The sequence below is a fragment of the Monodelphis domestica genome, chromosome 5 (genome assembly GCF_027887165.1).
Source record: "Monodelphis domestica isolate mMonDom1 chromosome 5, mMonDom1.pri, whole genome shotgun sequence".
Classification (NCBI taxonomy): Eukaryota; Metazoa; Chordata; class Mammalia; order Didelphimorphia; family Didelphidae; genus Monodelphis; species Monodelphis domestica.
Genome location: NC_077231.1, coordinates 281,238,175 through 281,254,486, shown reverse-complemented (window position 1 = coordinate 281,254,486; position 16,312 = coordinate 281,238,175). Strand labels below are relative to the sequence as shown.

General features: G+C 40.3%; 1 protein-coding gene across 2 annotated transcripts in view; it reads right to left on the bottom strand.

The window, feature by feature from the left end:
- ULK4 (unc-51 like kinase 4) overlaps window positions 1–16,312 on the bottom strand; it is a 678,848-nt gene that overhangs the window by 213,478 nt on the left and 449,058 nt on the right. For both annotated transcript variants that reach the window (XM_007505056.3, XM_007505057.3), the window contains exon 33: window positions 4,586–4,752. In XM_007505056.3, coding sequence (XP_007505118.1) covers window positions 4,586–4,752 — 167 coding nt within the window. The remainder of the gene's footprint in view (window positions 1–4,585; window positions 4,753–16,312) is intronic.

Sequence of the window (16,312 nt, the reverse complement as noted above, 5' to 3'; positions counted from 1 at the left end):
AATAAATGTCTATACTACTGCAGAGGGTGGTTGGGAAAAGGGATACTGGGGGAAACTAAGGTCATGTAAAAAACAAGACATCAATAAAAACTTATTTTAAAAAAGCTATGGGATATGAGAAGATTGTATTAGTAGCCTCCTTCCAAGTTGGCACCAGCCCATGAGATATCCCCACTCATAATCTTCAATCTTTCCCTTTCTCTTAGTTGCTTCTCTACTGCCAACAATGTCTCCCCCTTCCTAAAAAGCACCCTTCACTTAAATGATCCACTCCTACTGATTATCACCCTGTAGCTTGCTCCCATTTGTGGCTAAAATGCTTGAAAAGGCTACCTAAAAAAATATCAATTCTTCCTTTTTCTCTCATTTTCTTTGCTCTTTGCAATCTGGCTTTTGACCTTATTAGTTACCAAAGATCTCTTAGTTGTTCAGTCTAATGGCCTTTTCCCAATCTTCCTTCTTCTTGAATTCTCTGCAGCCTGTGCCAGTGCTGAGCCTTCTTCAATACTCGTCTCTCTCGTGGTTTTCATGACACTGCTCTCTTCTGATTCTCCTCCAACTGTCAACTGTCGGCTCCATCTAAGTCTACTTTGCTAGACTTCCATCTAAGTCTTATCCATTAGCCTTGGGTATCCCCCAAGGTTCTGTATTGGGCCCTCTTTTCTTCTCTCTTCATATTATGTCACTTAATGAATCTTGTTTGTTCTCATGGATGAATCGTCCTCTATGAAGATGACTATTCAGTCTTAACATCTGACCCCTTGAGTTAGATGTCTTTATAGTAAAACACACATATGTACATACGTACATATACACCAGGAACAACAATAAAGTCCTTAAAAACCTGGCCCCTTCCAGCCTCTCCAGTCTCCTGGCACCTGATTTCTCTGAGATCCAATGACATTGCTATTTGTCCCACAAGACACTCCAACTCTTCACTCCATGAATTTTCACTGACTATCTCCCATGCTTGGAATATTCATTCTCTTCTCCTCTATCTGTCTTCCTTAAATTCATGCAGGCTTGTTAATTGATGGGAAATTTCCCCCCTCCCCATAGATTGGAAATTCCCCTGAAAGAGGGGGCACTGAGAGGGTATGGGTCAGAGAAAGGACTCAGAAAAATGGTCTTAGGCTTCATAAATGCTTGTTGATCTGACTTTTTGAAAACCCACAACTCTTTTTTTTTTGAGATTCACAATTGTGAATCTTAAAATTTCTCAGACTTGTGAATCTAAAAAATTCTCAGACTCTACCTTAGAACATTTGGTTAAGACCATTCCCCATTTTAAGACAATGAAGGGACTTTGGTCAGGAATGTGGGAACTCTAACATTACTTCACCCATACTTAGGCATACTTTAGGGGAAGATAAAGTTGTAAACTCCTGATTGAACAATGAAAAGTCCCCAACCCATACTTAAAGTGAAGCAAGAACCCTTAAGCTAGGTCTATTTTTAGATCTAATACAAAGAGGTGCTAAGTACCTATGAAGATCAAATTAATCAGACAACTTGTAAAGGACAAGATTAGTCTTCTCAGGTGTGAATTACTCAAAAGTTTTAGTTTACTCAGGTGTGAATTAAGAATGGTCAGTCCTGTGAAAACGTCTACTGTGATTGGTAGATGTGAAAAATTAGGGGAGGCGACATAGGAGAAAATTCTCTTTAAAAGGAGTTCAGAAGGTCTCTGAAAAGGAATTCAGCTTTGGAGCTGAATTGGAGGCTGGTCTCTCTCTCGGTGGCTGAAAAGAATTCAGCTTTGGTAGCTGAGTTGGAGCTCAGACTAGTTGGAGTAGTTGGGTCTCTCTGAACACTAGAATCTTGTTTGGGACAAATCTTGTGGTGAGTGGATTAAAGACTAACTGGTCTCTCTTAAAGCTCAGGCCTAGGCCCCTTTTCCCAATATTTCCTCGTACTCTCCCCCTTTCCTTAATTCCTTATTTGTATTAATTAAAATCTCCATAAAAACCCAGCTGACTTGGGTATTTCATATTTGGGAAATTTTCCCATGGTGACCACTTTATTTTTAATATAAAATCAAGACCCAAAAAATTATCTTTACAGTTTTGGCAATTCAAAGTCTTGAAACCATATTTTCATGGTCACAGTTTAAGGCAACCACTCTTTTAACTGTAACACAACATGCTAGGAAGAGATATGTGTTCAGGTTCAGACTCTGATGCTTCCAACTAGCTTGACTTTAGTCCTTGGAACAGTTGTTTTTCAAAGCAAATGTAGGCTTTTCATTGAGGAAAATCCTAGCTCTGGGACTTGAAGAAAGCTAAAGAGGAGACATGCTTTTAAAAGCATTCATAGTTCACTGTTTCAGGGGACCGTTTCTTAGATGCACACTCCATCTATTTTCCCAGTCGCACCTCAAAATTCAGTCTCAAGTATTTATCTTGGTGTTTTTCCGGACTGGCACCAGGTATCATAGTTGCTAATGGAGATCAAAGGCAGCTGTCAGTGATGTCAAAAGAAGTACATAGTAAACATGAGGAAGGGAGATTTAGAAAGGTAATTAATAGCACTGCATTCCATAATTGAGTTAAGGAGAATGAGACATGATTAATTCATTACCAAATTTTTAGGAATATATAAAAAGGAGCATTTTTGATTAAGGTAGCAAAAAAAATATTTATGAGTGTTTTCCTAATCATTTACACAAGGAGATTTCCATTGTTCTGGAGTCCTTCAGTTTCTGATCCTTTTTATCTACAATCTACCTGACAATCTTTCATTAGAAGCATCAAAGCCATTTTTGAGAGGAACTATCTATTGTATCACAAAGAATTTACAAAACCACCACAATGGAATCAGATATAAGAAATGATGTACTTTTGAGAAAAAGATTTTTTTTTCATTGTGCTAGTGACAGGTAGTGGGGAAAAAAAAAACCCAAACCTAGCAAAAACCTAAATGTTCACGAGTACCTGACAGTTGTTATACAATTTACTTAAAATTAATGTAGACATGTGAAAGGGAAAGTTAGGTCATTTTCATCAGCTTCTTTTAAAAAAAAAGAAATGACTAACAAATACATATTAAGTGTTTATGAAAGCTCTGCCTTAGTTTGGGGGCCTTGGGTAGAGTTATTTACTGTATTATACATGCAAGCAAATCACCAGGCCCAAATCAGCAATGGCAGGAACTATTTTTCTTAATGGTGACCAGTGTAGACTAAACAAATATCCTAGAAATCTATTATGAGCCAGCCTTGGAAAAGTAATTGATCAATCTGCTTTAGCTTCTGAATGTAAAAAACAAAAATTCTGTTATTTGCCATTGCTATTTCAATAGGAAAATGTAAGAAAAAAAATAATGTTTTAAATTCAGATGACCCTAACATGAAAAATGCCCTAAAAATTAATATCAATGGGCAATAAGTTCAGTCCAGGGAAGTTTGGACTTTAGTTAATCACTATGCTTCCTTCAAGAAAATTTGATCGTGTGTTGCTAATTGTCAAAGGCTGCAGTTTCAATCCTCCAAATGGGCCAATCAGCTGCATTTTTGTTCCAGAGCCAGACTGCCCTAATCCCTAAGTCAAAATCTCATGCCTGTGGTCACAAGAGGAATCAAGTGAGAGATCAATCAGTTGCAATCTATTGCTTCTAGCAAATCAGCTCTGAGTACATGTCCTCTGGGTAGGAAGTCAATGGTGCAATATTTGGGTGGGAAGAAGAGGGAGGAAAATACTTCCAGGCTTCCCAGAGGCAGGGATTCTGGGCTAGACTGAGCTGGATCTAAAGTGGCTACTCTGTTCTAGGGTGGCCTGAGTAGGGGCTAACTGTGGGGCACCCATAGTCAAGAGGCCTCCCTCCCCTTCCCTTGGAAATCATCTATCAGGTCTTCTATTCCTGAGGATGGCTCTCTAATAAGGGCTTCTTCCTTCTTTCTCTTTTAAATAAGTACATTTAAAATACTATTCAAGAACCATGCCCAAAGGGCTATAAAACTGAGCAAACCCTTTGATCTTGTAATGCCGCTACTGGGTCTGTATCCCAAAGAGATCATAAAAAAGGGGAAAAGTGTGTACTTGTACAAAAACATTTATACCAGCTCTTTTTGTGGTGGCAAAGAATTGGAAGTTGAGGGGATGCCCACCATTGGGGAACGGCTGAACAAATTGTGGTATGTTGGTGATGGGACATTATTATGCTATAATAAATGATAAACAGAATGAATGCTGGAAATGCTGGAAAGATGGACATGAACTGATACCGAGTGAAATAAGCAGAACTGGGAGGACATTGTACACAGTAACAGCAATATCGTATGATGATCAACTGTGAAAACTTGGCTCCTCTCAGCGATGCAATGATCTGGGACAATCCTGAATCCCTTGCCAGAGAAAGAACTGTTGGAGTCAGATGGATACCTGTCCAGCACATTATCTTCTGCATCAATGTATTTACAGTTTTGTTTCAGGGTTTGGTTTTGCATGAGTGTGCTCTTACAATGGCCAATATGGAAGTGTTTTGCATGATAATAAAAGTAACATTAAAAAAATAGAATCCAAGAGGAAAGAGAAAGGGAGAAAGGGTCTTGGATGCTACTTTTCCCCAGCTAGGAAATAGGTGTTACCTGTAGAGTCAGCCGAACAATATTCGAGGTGTACATGAGCATGCAGTGTAAGATGTCAAGCAGGGAAAACAGCATTGAGTTTGCAGTCTTGATGTTGCTTTTATTGTCTATGTCCAGGTACAGGGTTGAGGTTTCAATCAAAAGGTTGCATATGTGGCGGACCAACCCTGAGGAAAAAAAAATAGAAAAATTAAATAATTATATATACATCCCCTCTGAAGTACACCAGAGAAGCTGAAGATAAAGCCTGTCACCAGAGAGCTGCATGAATGGAACTGGAGATGGCAGATTCACACCCTTCATTGTGGAGCAAGGAGAAAAAGGCTTCAGGAAAGGCAGAACCACAGAAGGTAAATTTTGGGGAAACTTTTAAGTTTAGGTAGGATGGAGGGTTTACAGTAGGGAAAAGTAAGAATAAAATCAGAGAAGTGCATGGGGAGGCAGGCTATAAAAAGCCTTGAATTCTAGACTATGGACTTTATTCTTTGAGTAACAAGGAGATTTGTTTAGGTTTCCAAGCTGAAAAATGGCAAAACTAGCATTTTACAAAGATAGCTAAATGAATAGGGGCTGAGGACAGGGGTTGAATGAAGTGGAGATAAGGAGACTAGTGAGGAGCCTACTGAAATACTCTGGCTGTGAGTCATTGAGGGTCTAAACTAAGGCATTCATGCAGTGATGGCAACAGAAAGGAAGAAGAAAAAAAGCATTCTGAAACAAGAATCAACAGCCCAGACTTGGTCATCAAAGTAGAATGAGGAAATAGGGAAATGCAAGAAGAAACCAAAGACTGAAACCTGAGCAAAAAAGAATAATAATTATACTAATAATATAATTGATAGAAATAGAGGAGTCAGGATAGGAAATCAGTTTTAGGAGAGCGACTATTTTAGTTTTCAACACGTTGAATCAGAGACGAAAATAGAACATTCCAAGAGAAATGTCTAGTAGACTAAACGGAAATTTGGGGTTGGAGTTTGGGAGGGAGGTAAAGATTGGCAATATAGACGGATCTAAGAGGTACACCAGAGAGGCAATCTCTAAAGTGTGAATTTTCAGAGAAAGTGTGAAAACAGAGAAGAGCTGAGGACTGAATGCCAAGTCTTGGGCTGTCTACAATTACATGAGGCAAAGGCTAATGGGACAAAAAAAGTGTAGTACCTAGAATGAGAAGATGTATATTTAAAGGCTGGCTGAACTACTTACAGTGTGACCTTTGACAAATTAAAGTGACTTCTCTAGCTCTTGCTTTTTTTTTTTAAACCTGCAAAATGGGGACCATATATAAGGCTTACGGAGTTCTTTTGCTTTTGTAAAGTGCTATACAAATGTATGTTACATTCATTATGATAAAGGAAAAGCATAAAGGAAGAAATATAAACTGAGCAAAAGTTTTTGCTACAATTATTTCTCTGATTCATGATTCAAAAGGGAAGAGGAACTCCTTATAAATGGTGATGTCTTTCAGATACCCCTATTTGTGGATGAGCATCAGAACACTACAGACTCTTCTCAATAATATTCATAACTAGTCACAAGATTGGATTAATAATCCAAATTTTTAAAAAGGAAATGGAAAAATAATGCCAATTGCTCCAAATATGTAGGTAGCTGCATGGCCAGTCCACTGAGTTAGCCCGTCGGCCGCTCATCTTGGCCAGGCACTGCAGATGGACTAGGAGCAGAGCCTAGCCTAGGAGAGAGAATGGGCCAGATGGCTCAGGGAAGGGTGTGATACCTTCAGTGATCCCAATCAGCTCTGTGACCCAGAAGTGGCCGAAAGGACAAAGGAGAGATGGGCAGTGGGGATATACAGAATATCGATGAAAACCCGCAAACCTATGAGTTACCTGGAAAGTAAGATCCTGGAAAGATAAGATTAGAAAAGAAAGTAGGTTGTGACAAGAGCACGTGATAGCAGATGCACAGCCCAAAGGCTGCAATGGTAACAATATAAAGGCTAAAAGTCGTCAGAAGGGCTCTAACACATTGGGTAGATCTTCTCTGGGGAAGTTATGGGAGAACATGGCAACATTTTGGACTAGAAAAGGAGGATTTGATATCCACCTTGTGGGACCATGGATCCACTCTGTAGGGGTCCCTAGGTGGGAAGAGTGGGAAGAGCTAGGCCACTGGGGTTAAATTACTTACTAGGGTTACCCTTGAACCCAGGACCTCCCCTCCTTAGGCCTGACTCTCTAACCACTGAGGCTGCCCCTATAGAGAGCCTTCTTAAAATGAGGGTAATGACTGACCAAATGAACAGTTAACCTTAGAGATTCTGTGATTATATACTAGTTGTATAATTATGTCCTTGGTGAACGAGAGAAAATAAGATAAGAAAGCTAGGTTGTAACCCCCAGAAGAAAACCAAACTAGAGATCCTAAAAATTAAGGGAGAAATTAATAAAATCGAAAGTGATAGATCTATTAAATTAATAAATAAGACTAGAAGCTGGTACTTTGAAAAAACAAACAAAATAGACAAAGTACTGGTCAATCTAATTTAAAAAAAGTTAAGAAGAAAAGCAAATTAACAGCATCAAAGATGAAAAGGGGGACATCACCTCCAATGAGGAGGAAATTAAGGCAATCATTAAAAATTACTTTGCCCAATTATATGGCAATAAATATACCAATCTAGGCGATATGGACGAATATATACAAAAATAAAAACTGCCTAGACTAACAGAAGAATTCTTAAATAATCCCATATCAGAAAATGAAATCCAACAGGCCATCAAAGAACTCCCTAAGAAAAAATTCCCAGGGCCAGATGGATTCACAAGTGAATTCTATCAAACATTCAGAGAACAGTTAATCCCAATACTATATAAACTATTTGACATAATAAGCAAAGAGGAAATTCTACCAAATTCCTTTTATGACACAAACATGGTACTGATTCTAAAACCAGGCAGGTCAAAAACAGAGAAAGAAAACTATAGACCAATCTCCCTAATGAATATAGATGCAAAAATCTTAAATAGGACACTAGCAAAAAGACTCCAGCAAGTGATCAGAAGGGTCATCCACCATGATCAAGTAGGATTTATACCAGGGATGCAGGGCTGGTTCAATATTAGGAAAACCATCCACATAATTGACCACATCAACAAGCAAACCAACAAAAATCACATGATTATTTCAATAGATGCAGAAAAAGCCTTGGATAAAATACAACACCCATTCCTATTAAAAAACACTAGAAAGCATAGGAATAGAAGAGTCGTTCCTAAAAATAATAAACAGTATATATCTAAAACCATCAGCTAATATCATCTGCAATGGGGATAAACTAGATGCATTCCCAATAAGATCAGGAGTGAAACAAGGATGCCCATTATCACCTCTATTATTTGACATTGTACTAGAAACACTAGCAGTATCAATTAGAGAAGATAAAGGAATTGAAGGCATCAAAATAGGCAAGGAGGAGACCAAATTATCGCTCTTTGCAGATGATATGATGATCTACTTAAAGAATCCTAGAGAATCAACAAAAAAGCTAATTGAAATAATCAGCAACTTTATCAAAGTTGCAGGATACAAAATAAACCTGTATAAATCATCACCATTTCTATATATTTCCAACACAGCTCAACAGAAAAAACTAGAAAGAGAAATCCCATTCAAAATCACCTTAGGCAAAATAAAATACCTAGGAATCTATCTCCCGAGACAAACACAGGAACTATATGAACACAACTACAAAACACTCTCCACACAACTAAAACTAGACTTGAGCAATTGGAAAAAACATTAACTGCTCATGGGTAGGACAAGCCAATATAATAAAAATGACCATCCTACCCAAACTTATTTATCTATTTAGTGCCATACCCATTGAACTTCCAAAAAATTTCTTTACTGATTTAGAAAAAACCATAACAAAGTTCATTTGGAAGAACAAAGGATCAAGGATATCCAGGGAAATAGTGGGAAAAAAATACAAAGGAAGGTGGCCTTGCAGTCCCAGATCTCAAATTATATTACAAAGCAGCAGTCATCAAAACAATTTGGTACTGGCTAAGAGACAGAAAGGAGGATCAGTGGAATAGACTGGGGGCAAGTGACCTCGGCAAGACAGTATATGATAAACCCAAAGATCCCAGCTTTTGGGACAAAAATCCACTATTCTATAAAAATTGCTGGGAAAATTGGAAGACAGTGTGGGAGAGATTAGCTTTGGATGAACACCTCACACCCTACACCAAGATAAATTCAAAATGGGTGAATGAGTTGAACATAAAGAAGGAAACTATAAGTAAATTAGGCAAACACAGAATAGTATAAATGTCAGAACTTTGGGAAGGGAAAGACTTTAAAACCAAGCAAGATATAGAAAGAGTCACAAAATGTAAAATAAATAATTTTTACTACATCAAATGAAAAAGTTTTTGTACAAACAAAACCAATGTAACTAAAATCAGAAGGGAAACAACAAATTGGGAAACAATCTTCATAAAAACTCTGACAAAGGTTTAATTACTCAAATTTACAAAGAGCTAAATCAATTATACAAAAAGTCAAGCCATTCTCCAATTGATAAATGGGCAAGGGATATGAATAGGCAGTTCTCAGCCAAAGAAATCAAAACTATTAATAAGCACATGAAAAAGTGCTCTACATCTCTTATAATCAGAGAAATGCAAATCAAAACAACTCTGAGGTATCACCTCACAACTTACAGATTGGCTAACATGACAGCAGAGGAAAGTAGTGAATACTGGAGGGGATGTGGCAAAGTTGGGACATTAATTCATTGTTGGTGGAGTTGTGAATTGATCCAACCATTCTGGAGGGCAATTTGGAACTATGCCCAAAGGGCGATAAAAGACTTGTCTGCCTTTTGATACAGCCATAGCACTGCTGGGTTTGTACCCCAAAGAGATAATAAGTAAAAAGACTTGTACAAGAATATTCATAGCTGTGCTCTTTGTGGTGGCCAAAAATTGGAAAATGAGGGGATGCCCTTCAATTGGGAAATGGCTGAACAAATTGTGGTATATGTTGGTGATGGAATACTATTGTGCTAAAAGGAATAATAAAGTGGAGGAATTCCATGGAGACTGGAACAACCTCCAGGAAGTGATTCAGAGCGAGAGGAGCAAAACCAGGAAAACATTATACACAGAGACTGATATACTGTGGTACAATCAATTGTAATGGACTTCTCCATTAGTGGCAATACAATGTCCCTGAACAATCTGCAGGGATCTAGGAGAAAAACACTATCCACAAGCAGAGGACAAATTGTGGGAATAAAAACACTGAGGAAAAGCAACTGCTTGACTAAATGGGTTGAGGGGACATGTCTGAGGAGAGACTCTAAATGAACACTCTAATGCAAATACCAACAACATGGAAATGGGTTCAAATCAAGAACACATGTGATACCCAGTGGAATTGCGCGTCAGCTATGGGAGAGGTGGGGGAAGGAGGGAGGAAAAGAAAATGATCTTTGTCTCCAGTGAATAATGTTTGGAAATGATCAAATAAAAAATAATAATAATAAAAAAGAAAGCTAGGTTGTGCAGTAGATCGATTTAGAATCAGGAGGATTGGATTCCAATCTGGTCCTAGATACTTGTTCACTGTGCAGCCTTAGGCAAGTCATGTAACCTTTCCCAGCCTCGATTTCTTCCCTTGTAAAATGGCGATGATGAAACACCTTATCTTCCAGGTTTATCACCAGAATGAGATAAATGGATAGAATAGAAGTTGTAAAGCACTTTGCAAACATTAAATGATGGCCATCAACATTATCATCATCATCATCATCATCATCATCACTGACCTATTGACCTCATATGTATTTATGTAATGTCACTAGTAAGAAACATCTCCCCCACCCTTAGTCATATTAGAAATCGAATCTATATTATTTCATTGGCATAAATTTTAATAAAACTAAATGAAACAGTACCCTAAAGGAGAGACTGGATCAACACAAATAGCCTGCAAAGTTCCATTTGGTCTGAAATGTACCCACGAGCCCCTGGGGTCATGGCGGGTTGAACGATGGAGCTCCTGTGTTGGGGATGACCCCAGGCAAACTCTGGATAGGACACAGGCCGCACGGGGAGGGCAGAAGGGGCAGAGCCTCTCTTCTGCACCTGTGTGCAGGTGGTGACAGAATAAATGATTTAAGAACATGACTGATGAGGCTATTTCGTGCAATCTGAATAAGTGACTCCACCCAGAGCCTATCCACTGTCTTCAGGGGTTAAGAAAGAGCTCCCCATAAATGAAAAAAAAAAAGATCAAATGAGAGAGTAGACAAGTGGTCCCTGAGTTCAGGATGTCCAGGGATCGTAAGTGTATTGGCCAGAGACATAGATGCTTCTAGACATTCCCCCCCGGAGCAGTCTGCTAGAGGGATCACCTTTGGGAAAAAGAGACTGCACAGGCCGGGGCAGCCCCCCAGAGGTTCCCTCTTTTGTCTCTGTCGTTTCAGGGAGTTTGGAACCTAGCCAACGTCTGAGGGATGGCACTGAGGCCACGGGCACGAGCCAGACCCTGAAACATTCCATGTTACCCTGGGGAGACACAGCTCCTGGTAGCATGGAAGGAATCCTCTTCTGCCCAAGTGGACTAAGTTACTCTATGACTTACTAATGTGATTATATTGATATTGAACAGTTGGCATAACAGAATTTTCCATCGGGTATCAACAATGTAGTTAGCATGAGTCAGGGCACTTATTAAGCACTCCATATGTGCCAGGAACTGGGCTAAACATTGTGGGCAGAAGAGAGGATACATCACTGTCCCTAAGTTCAAGGAGCTCATGTTTTTCACTTCTTTCCATAACCCTTACCTCCCATCTTAGAATTAATACCATGCATTGGCTCCTAGACAGAATATTGGTAAGGGGTAGGCAATGGGGGTTAAGTCTCCAAGGTCACAAAGCTAGGAAATGTTTTGAACCCAGGATCTCTTGCCCGCAGGTCTGGCTCTTAATCCCTGGAGCCACTTTGCTGCCCTAAGGAGCTCATATTCTAATGATGTAGATAACATGCACAAAACTGTCCATATAAGACATGTACATTGTAAATAGAAGGTAATCTCTGATGGAAGGCACTGGGGTAGGGTTGGTGAAGGCAGAATAAAGCCAGGATAAGACCATTTAGAACCAGGAAATCCTAGATTTGGGTAGTAAATTATAATAAAAGGCTCACAATGGAGCCCTGGAATCACTAATTCAGAAAGATTTCTAGGGTAAAGGTTATACATTTTGCTTTTATGTAAAGGGAAGACCAGGAGAATCTGGGTTAGTGTAGAAGGAAGGCGCAAGGGGAAAAGGCCCAGTTCTGCTTCCACACTTATACTCAGAACTGGGGAAATGCCATTTTATCTAGTCTGAAAGGAATAAATGGGAGGCCAGATGCCTTTGTTTTCTCACGCTACAGCCAAGGATGGAATTTGTGCAGGTAAGAATAAAATACAGAACCGACTTTCTGTACTTGGAGATGAGCTCTGAGGAAACCATTCTGAATTTAAAGAAAATATAAATAAAAATTGGAAGATGGCTCATGTTTTAATCAACCTACAAGCAGTTACTATGTGCTGGGAATTATGGGTGATATCGAGGACATAAAGACAAAGCAAAGAAATAATCTCTTCTCACAAGGAGCTCATCAACTATACTATCACAAACATGATGGCTGAAGCTTTTGAGTTGGGAGATAACTCAGAGGTCATCTGGCCAAACTCCTCATTCTGTAGATGAGAAAACCAAGGCTAAAGAGGCTCATCTAAGGCAGTAAGTTGCAAAGCAGGGTTCGGGTTTACATTCTCTGATTCAGGTCTTTCCTTTTTCTACTAAATAATATTTATTTTCTTAAAGGGAAGGCCAAAATTTGGAGCCAAATGGCTCAAATATTCTTTAAAGGGAGAAAAGTGTCCAAGGGTTCTATCGAGAAGCTATAAAACTGAACTCTTGGTCATGTTTATTATAGTGTGGACTTATTACAGGGCCACAGAATTTAGAAGTGAGAGACTTTCTCTCTTCCTGAGATCCAGATATTTACCAAGTCTTCCAGAACAGATTCCACATTTATCCTTTTCTCTCCGCTAGCGCTCTACTCATGGCTGCCAACATGTCTCGCCTGGACTTGCATCAGCTTCTGATCTATCCTCTATGCAGCTGCCAGCTTCCTAATGCATAGGTCTAATTATGTCTCACCTATTCAAGAAGTTCCAGTAGTTTCATACAAATAAACTTCTGTTTGGACATTAAAGTCCATAGTAATTTGGCTCCAACCTACCTTTCCAGGTTTATTCTCCATCATGACCTCTATGTTCTGGCCAAACCAGGCTACATACTTTCCCCCAAACTCAGCATTATTCCCTTGGTCCTCTGTGTCTTTGCTCAGAACATATTTCTATCACCCACACTCCATTTCTGCCCCAGCATCTCCATCTCACAGAATCAAAAGCTTCTTTTAAAGCTTAGAATCCCTGGCTTGTAAACTCAGGTCTTATCTGCTACAAAAAGCCCTTAGTTGTTAGCCCTCTCAAATTATTTTGCATTTCTTTCCCTGTGTACCGTTGCAGAATATAAGGTCCTTTTCTCTTTATTCTCACAATGATACAATGCCTTGCACATAGTAAAGAACTACTTTTTGAAATGATTCATCAAAATGTTTGCAATTCCTGGTTCTAAGTACAAATGAGGTACTGGTGGCTGAGAAAAATAAGTTGATTAAAGGCTTGAAATTTCCCAAACATGGGAAAAGTTTGCTTTCTTTTATAAAGTAGCTCTTGAGTTTTCTTATCTCCTCCCCACCTAAACCTGAATAGTTTAAGCACATAGATCAGAACATATCCTTTTACATGAACGTCCTGAGAAAAAACTTAGTATGTATATGTGAGCACAGTCAAAATGCACTGACCCCATGACCAAGATGGCGCCTGGGTTCTTCTATGATTAGCCCCAAATCAGACAGTCACTTGGCTCCCAAGATTACAAGACAAAAACCACTCTGACTGTCTTCTTCCGAGTATATAATTTATTCCAGATACATGCTCTAGAATGCTGTCATGTTTCTATTTGGCTAAAGTGAAATGAAAAGCGGAGCCCCTGAATTCTGCAGCCATGTAAACATGCTTCTCTTCACATGCCCAAAGATGGGTTCAGGTTTCATACTTCAAAGATAAAAGCTTTGGATAAAACCAATTCAAAGGCAGAATTCTGAAAGACAATCATAGCAAGAAGAGGGGGAAGCTTAAAGCTTCGGTCATTATGCACTATGGATACCAACATCTTGATTACCCAGAGGTAACTGTAGTGGAGTAGGTTAGGTTGACGCTATGTAAATAAATCTTAAATAAGATCACTGGGAATCTGAGTGAGAAAGGGTGGATGCTGATTTGGGAAATAGACATTTCTAGGAAACATTGCTTTCCCCGTCCAAAAGGTAAACTTTGTGCCTTCAGTTTTGATCAGCAATGTTAAAAGCATTGCCTGATCACATCTAAAATGAAGTCGGCAGTAATGGACAAAGAGAGTGGAGCTTTAGGAAAGCAGAAATGCAGGTGACATTCTTAACCCTGATAGCCTCCACTCACCAGACTGCTAAGTTGGGTTAGTGAGCGATTGCCGTTGCAGGCTTATGGGACAGGGATCGCTACAAGAACCTGGTACAATTTGTGAAAATTTCCCCCCTTTTTCCTAGAATTTTTTCATGGGTCAGGTGGGTGGATTCCTCGTCCTCACTGCCACAGCAGTGCTCCCCAGTCACTGGTAGACAGAGAGCTTGGGAGAAATCCTCCATTCTTATGTTTCATTCAACAAATGTCCATGGAACACCTAGCGAGTGGTCACTTCCTATTACTAGACACTGTGAAAGAAACAAAAGGAACTCCAGGCATGTCACTCATCCTGTAGGAGCTTCCAAACAAGTGAAGGCGGGATAGACACCTAAGAGTTGGGTGATGAGATAGTGTGTGATGAAGATTGTCAAAATGGGGCAGCCAGGTGGCTCAGTGGACAGAAAGCCAGGCTTGGAGACAGGAGGGCCAGGGTGCAAATCTGGCCTCAGACACTTCCTAGCTGTGTGACCCTGGGAAAGTCACTGAACCCCAGCTGCCTAGCCCTTACCACTCTTCTGCCTTGGGATAAATACTAAGATGGAAGGTAGAGCTTTAAAAAAAATGGGTGGTACAGAAAGTGAGTGCTAGAGACCTTTAGAGAAGAACATGAGAGTTGGACAGGAAGGGGAGAGTGTACCCAAGAGGAGGGACCTCTTCAGAACAGAGGAAGGACTGTATTCAAGGCTGGGAAAATAGCATGAAGGAAGATCTGAAGTGGAGGATGAACAGAACCCATCTTGTATTCCTATAAGAATACTTTCAAAAACGTTCTTAAAAGAAAGGTAAATTGTATCCGTGCCACCTCCCTTATCTACCAGATACATCAAAAAAGAAGAGTCAGCCTCGTGTGACTTGTTCGGGACAAAACCACGTGGCCTACATCCCTGCAATCACCTGTTTCTCCTACTATTTGTTTGTTGGCCTTCTCTTTAATGGTGAATTCTAGAATTTTCCAGAGTGTGCAGTCCAGCTCATTGGCCTAGAGCTTGAAAATTATATTTTATTCTCTTTTTTTAAAAAAAGAATAATTAATATTGAGATAGCATTCTCAGGTTTGCTAACACATCTCAGGTGATCTTTATTTCCTCCCTTTAACAACTGAGGAAACAGAGGCAAAGAGAAGTGAAGTGACTTGCCTAGGGTGACACAACTAGTTTGTCCGGCATTTGCTCTTCTTAATTCTTGTCACCTGGCTCCCATTTTCTAGGATCTTTCAAATATTGCTGATGATGGTTCAGCCATCCCATGTGCTAGCTTTGATTAGTACCTGAAGATGCAGCACATCTGGATCAGGTGCTCTCTGACAACAGAGTACTGGACCAGAAGTCTGGAAGACTCAAGTTCAAATCAGGCCTACGCTATTTAGTCACAGGGCCACCTGCTATGCTGTTAGCCTCAGTTTCTTCCAATGTAAAAGGGGGGAAACAGCCCCTGAGTGGCAGGGCTAGCGTAGGGACCCCAGGAGGGGCAGCGTCCCTGGCCCTGCAGGCCCTAAGTACATGCTTGTTCCCTTCCCCGCCTCCCCCTCCCCACTCTCCGGAGCGCCCACTCCCTGTGAATCATTCCTGTGCCAGCACTTGCAGTGTAACCGTCAGGCTCCTTTGCAAAGGAAACAAGCACGAGAAGGAGGGAGCCTCCTGTCTGGCACCCTTAGCAACCCCCCACCTACCCCAAGCCAAAGCCTCTCCCTGCTTTCATCAGGCTCCTGCCAACGGAACCAAGAGCATCCCTTCCTTCTGCTGCCACCGCCTGCTTCCCTCTTCAGCTTTGGCTCCTCTGGACCTTCGGGATTCCTACTCTATTTTTTCTTTTTGTAATAGGACTGCTCTGCACTATTGCAGGCCATCTATTGTGACGTGGCCTGGCTTCTCTCTTCTCCATGTGCCTTAAAAAACCAAGCAGGCAAAAAACCCCCACCTTCCATTTTAGAATCAATGCTGCATATTGGCTCCAAGGTAGAAGAGCAGGAAAGGCTGGGCAATGGGGGTTAAGTGACTTGTCCAGGGTCACACAGCCAGGCCAGATTTAAACCCCAAACCTCTTGTCTCTAGCTCTGACTCTAGTCTCCTGAGCCACTCAGCTGCCTCCTCTACATTCCCTTGTAAGGTAATACAGATAAAATGTCAC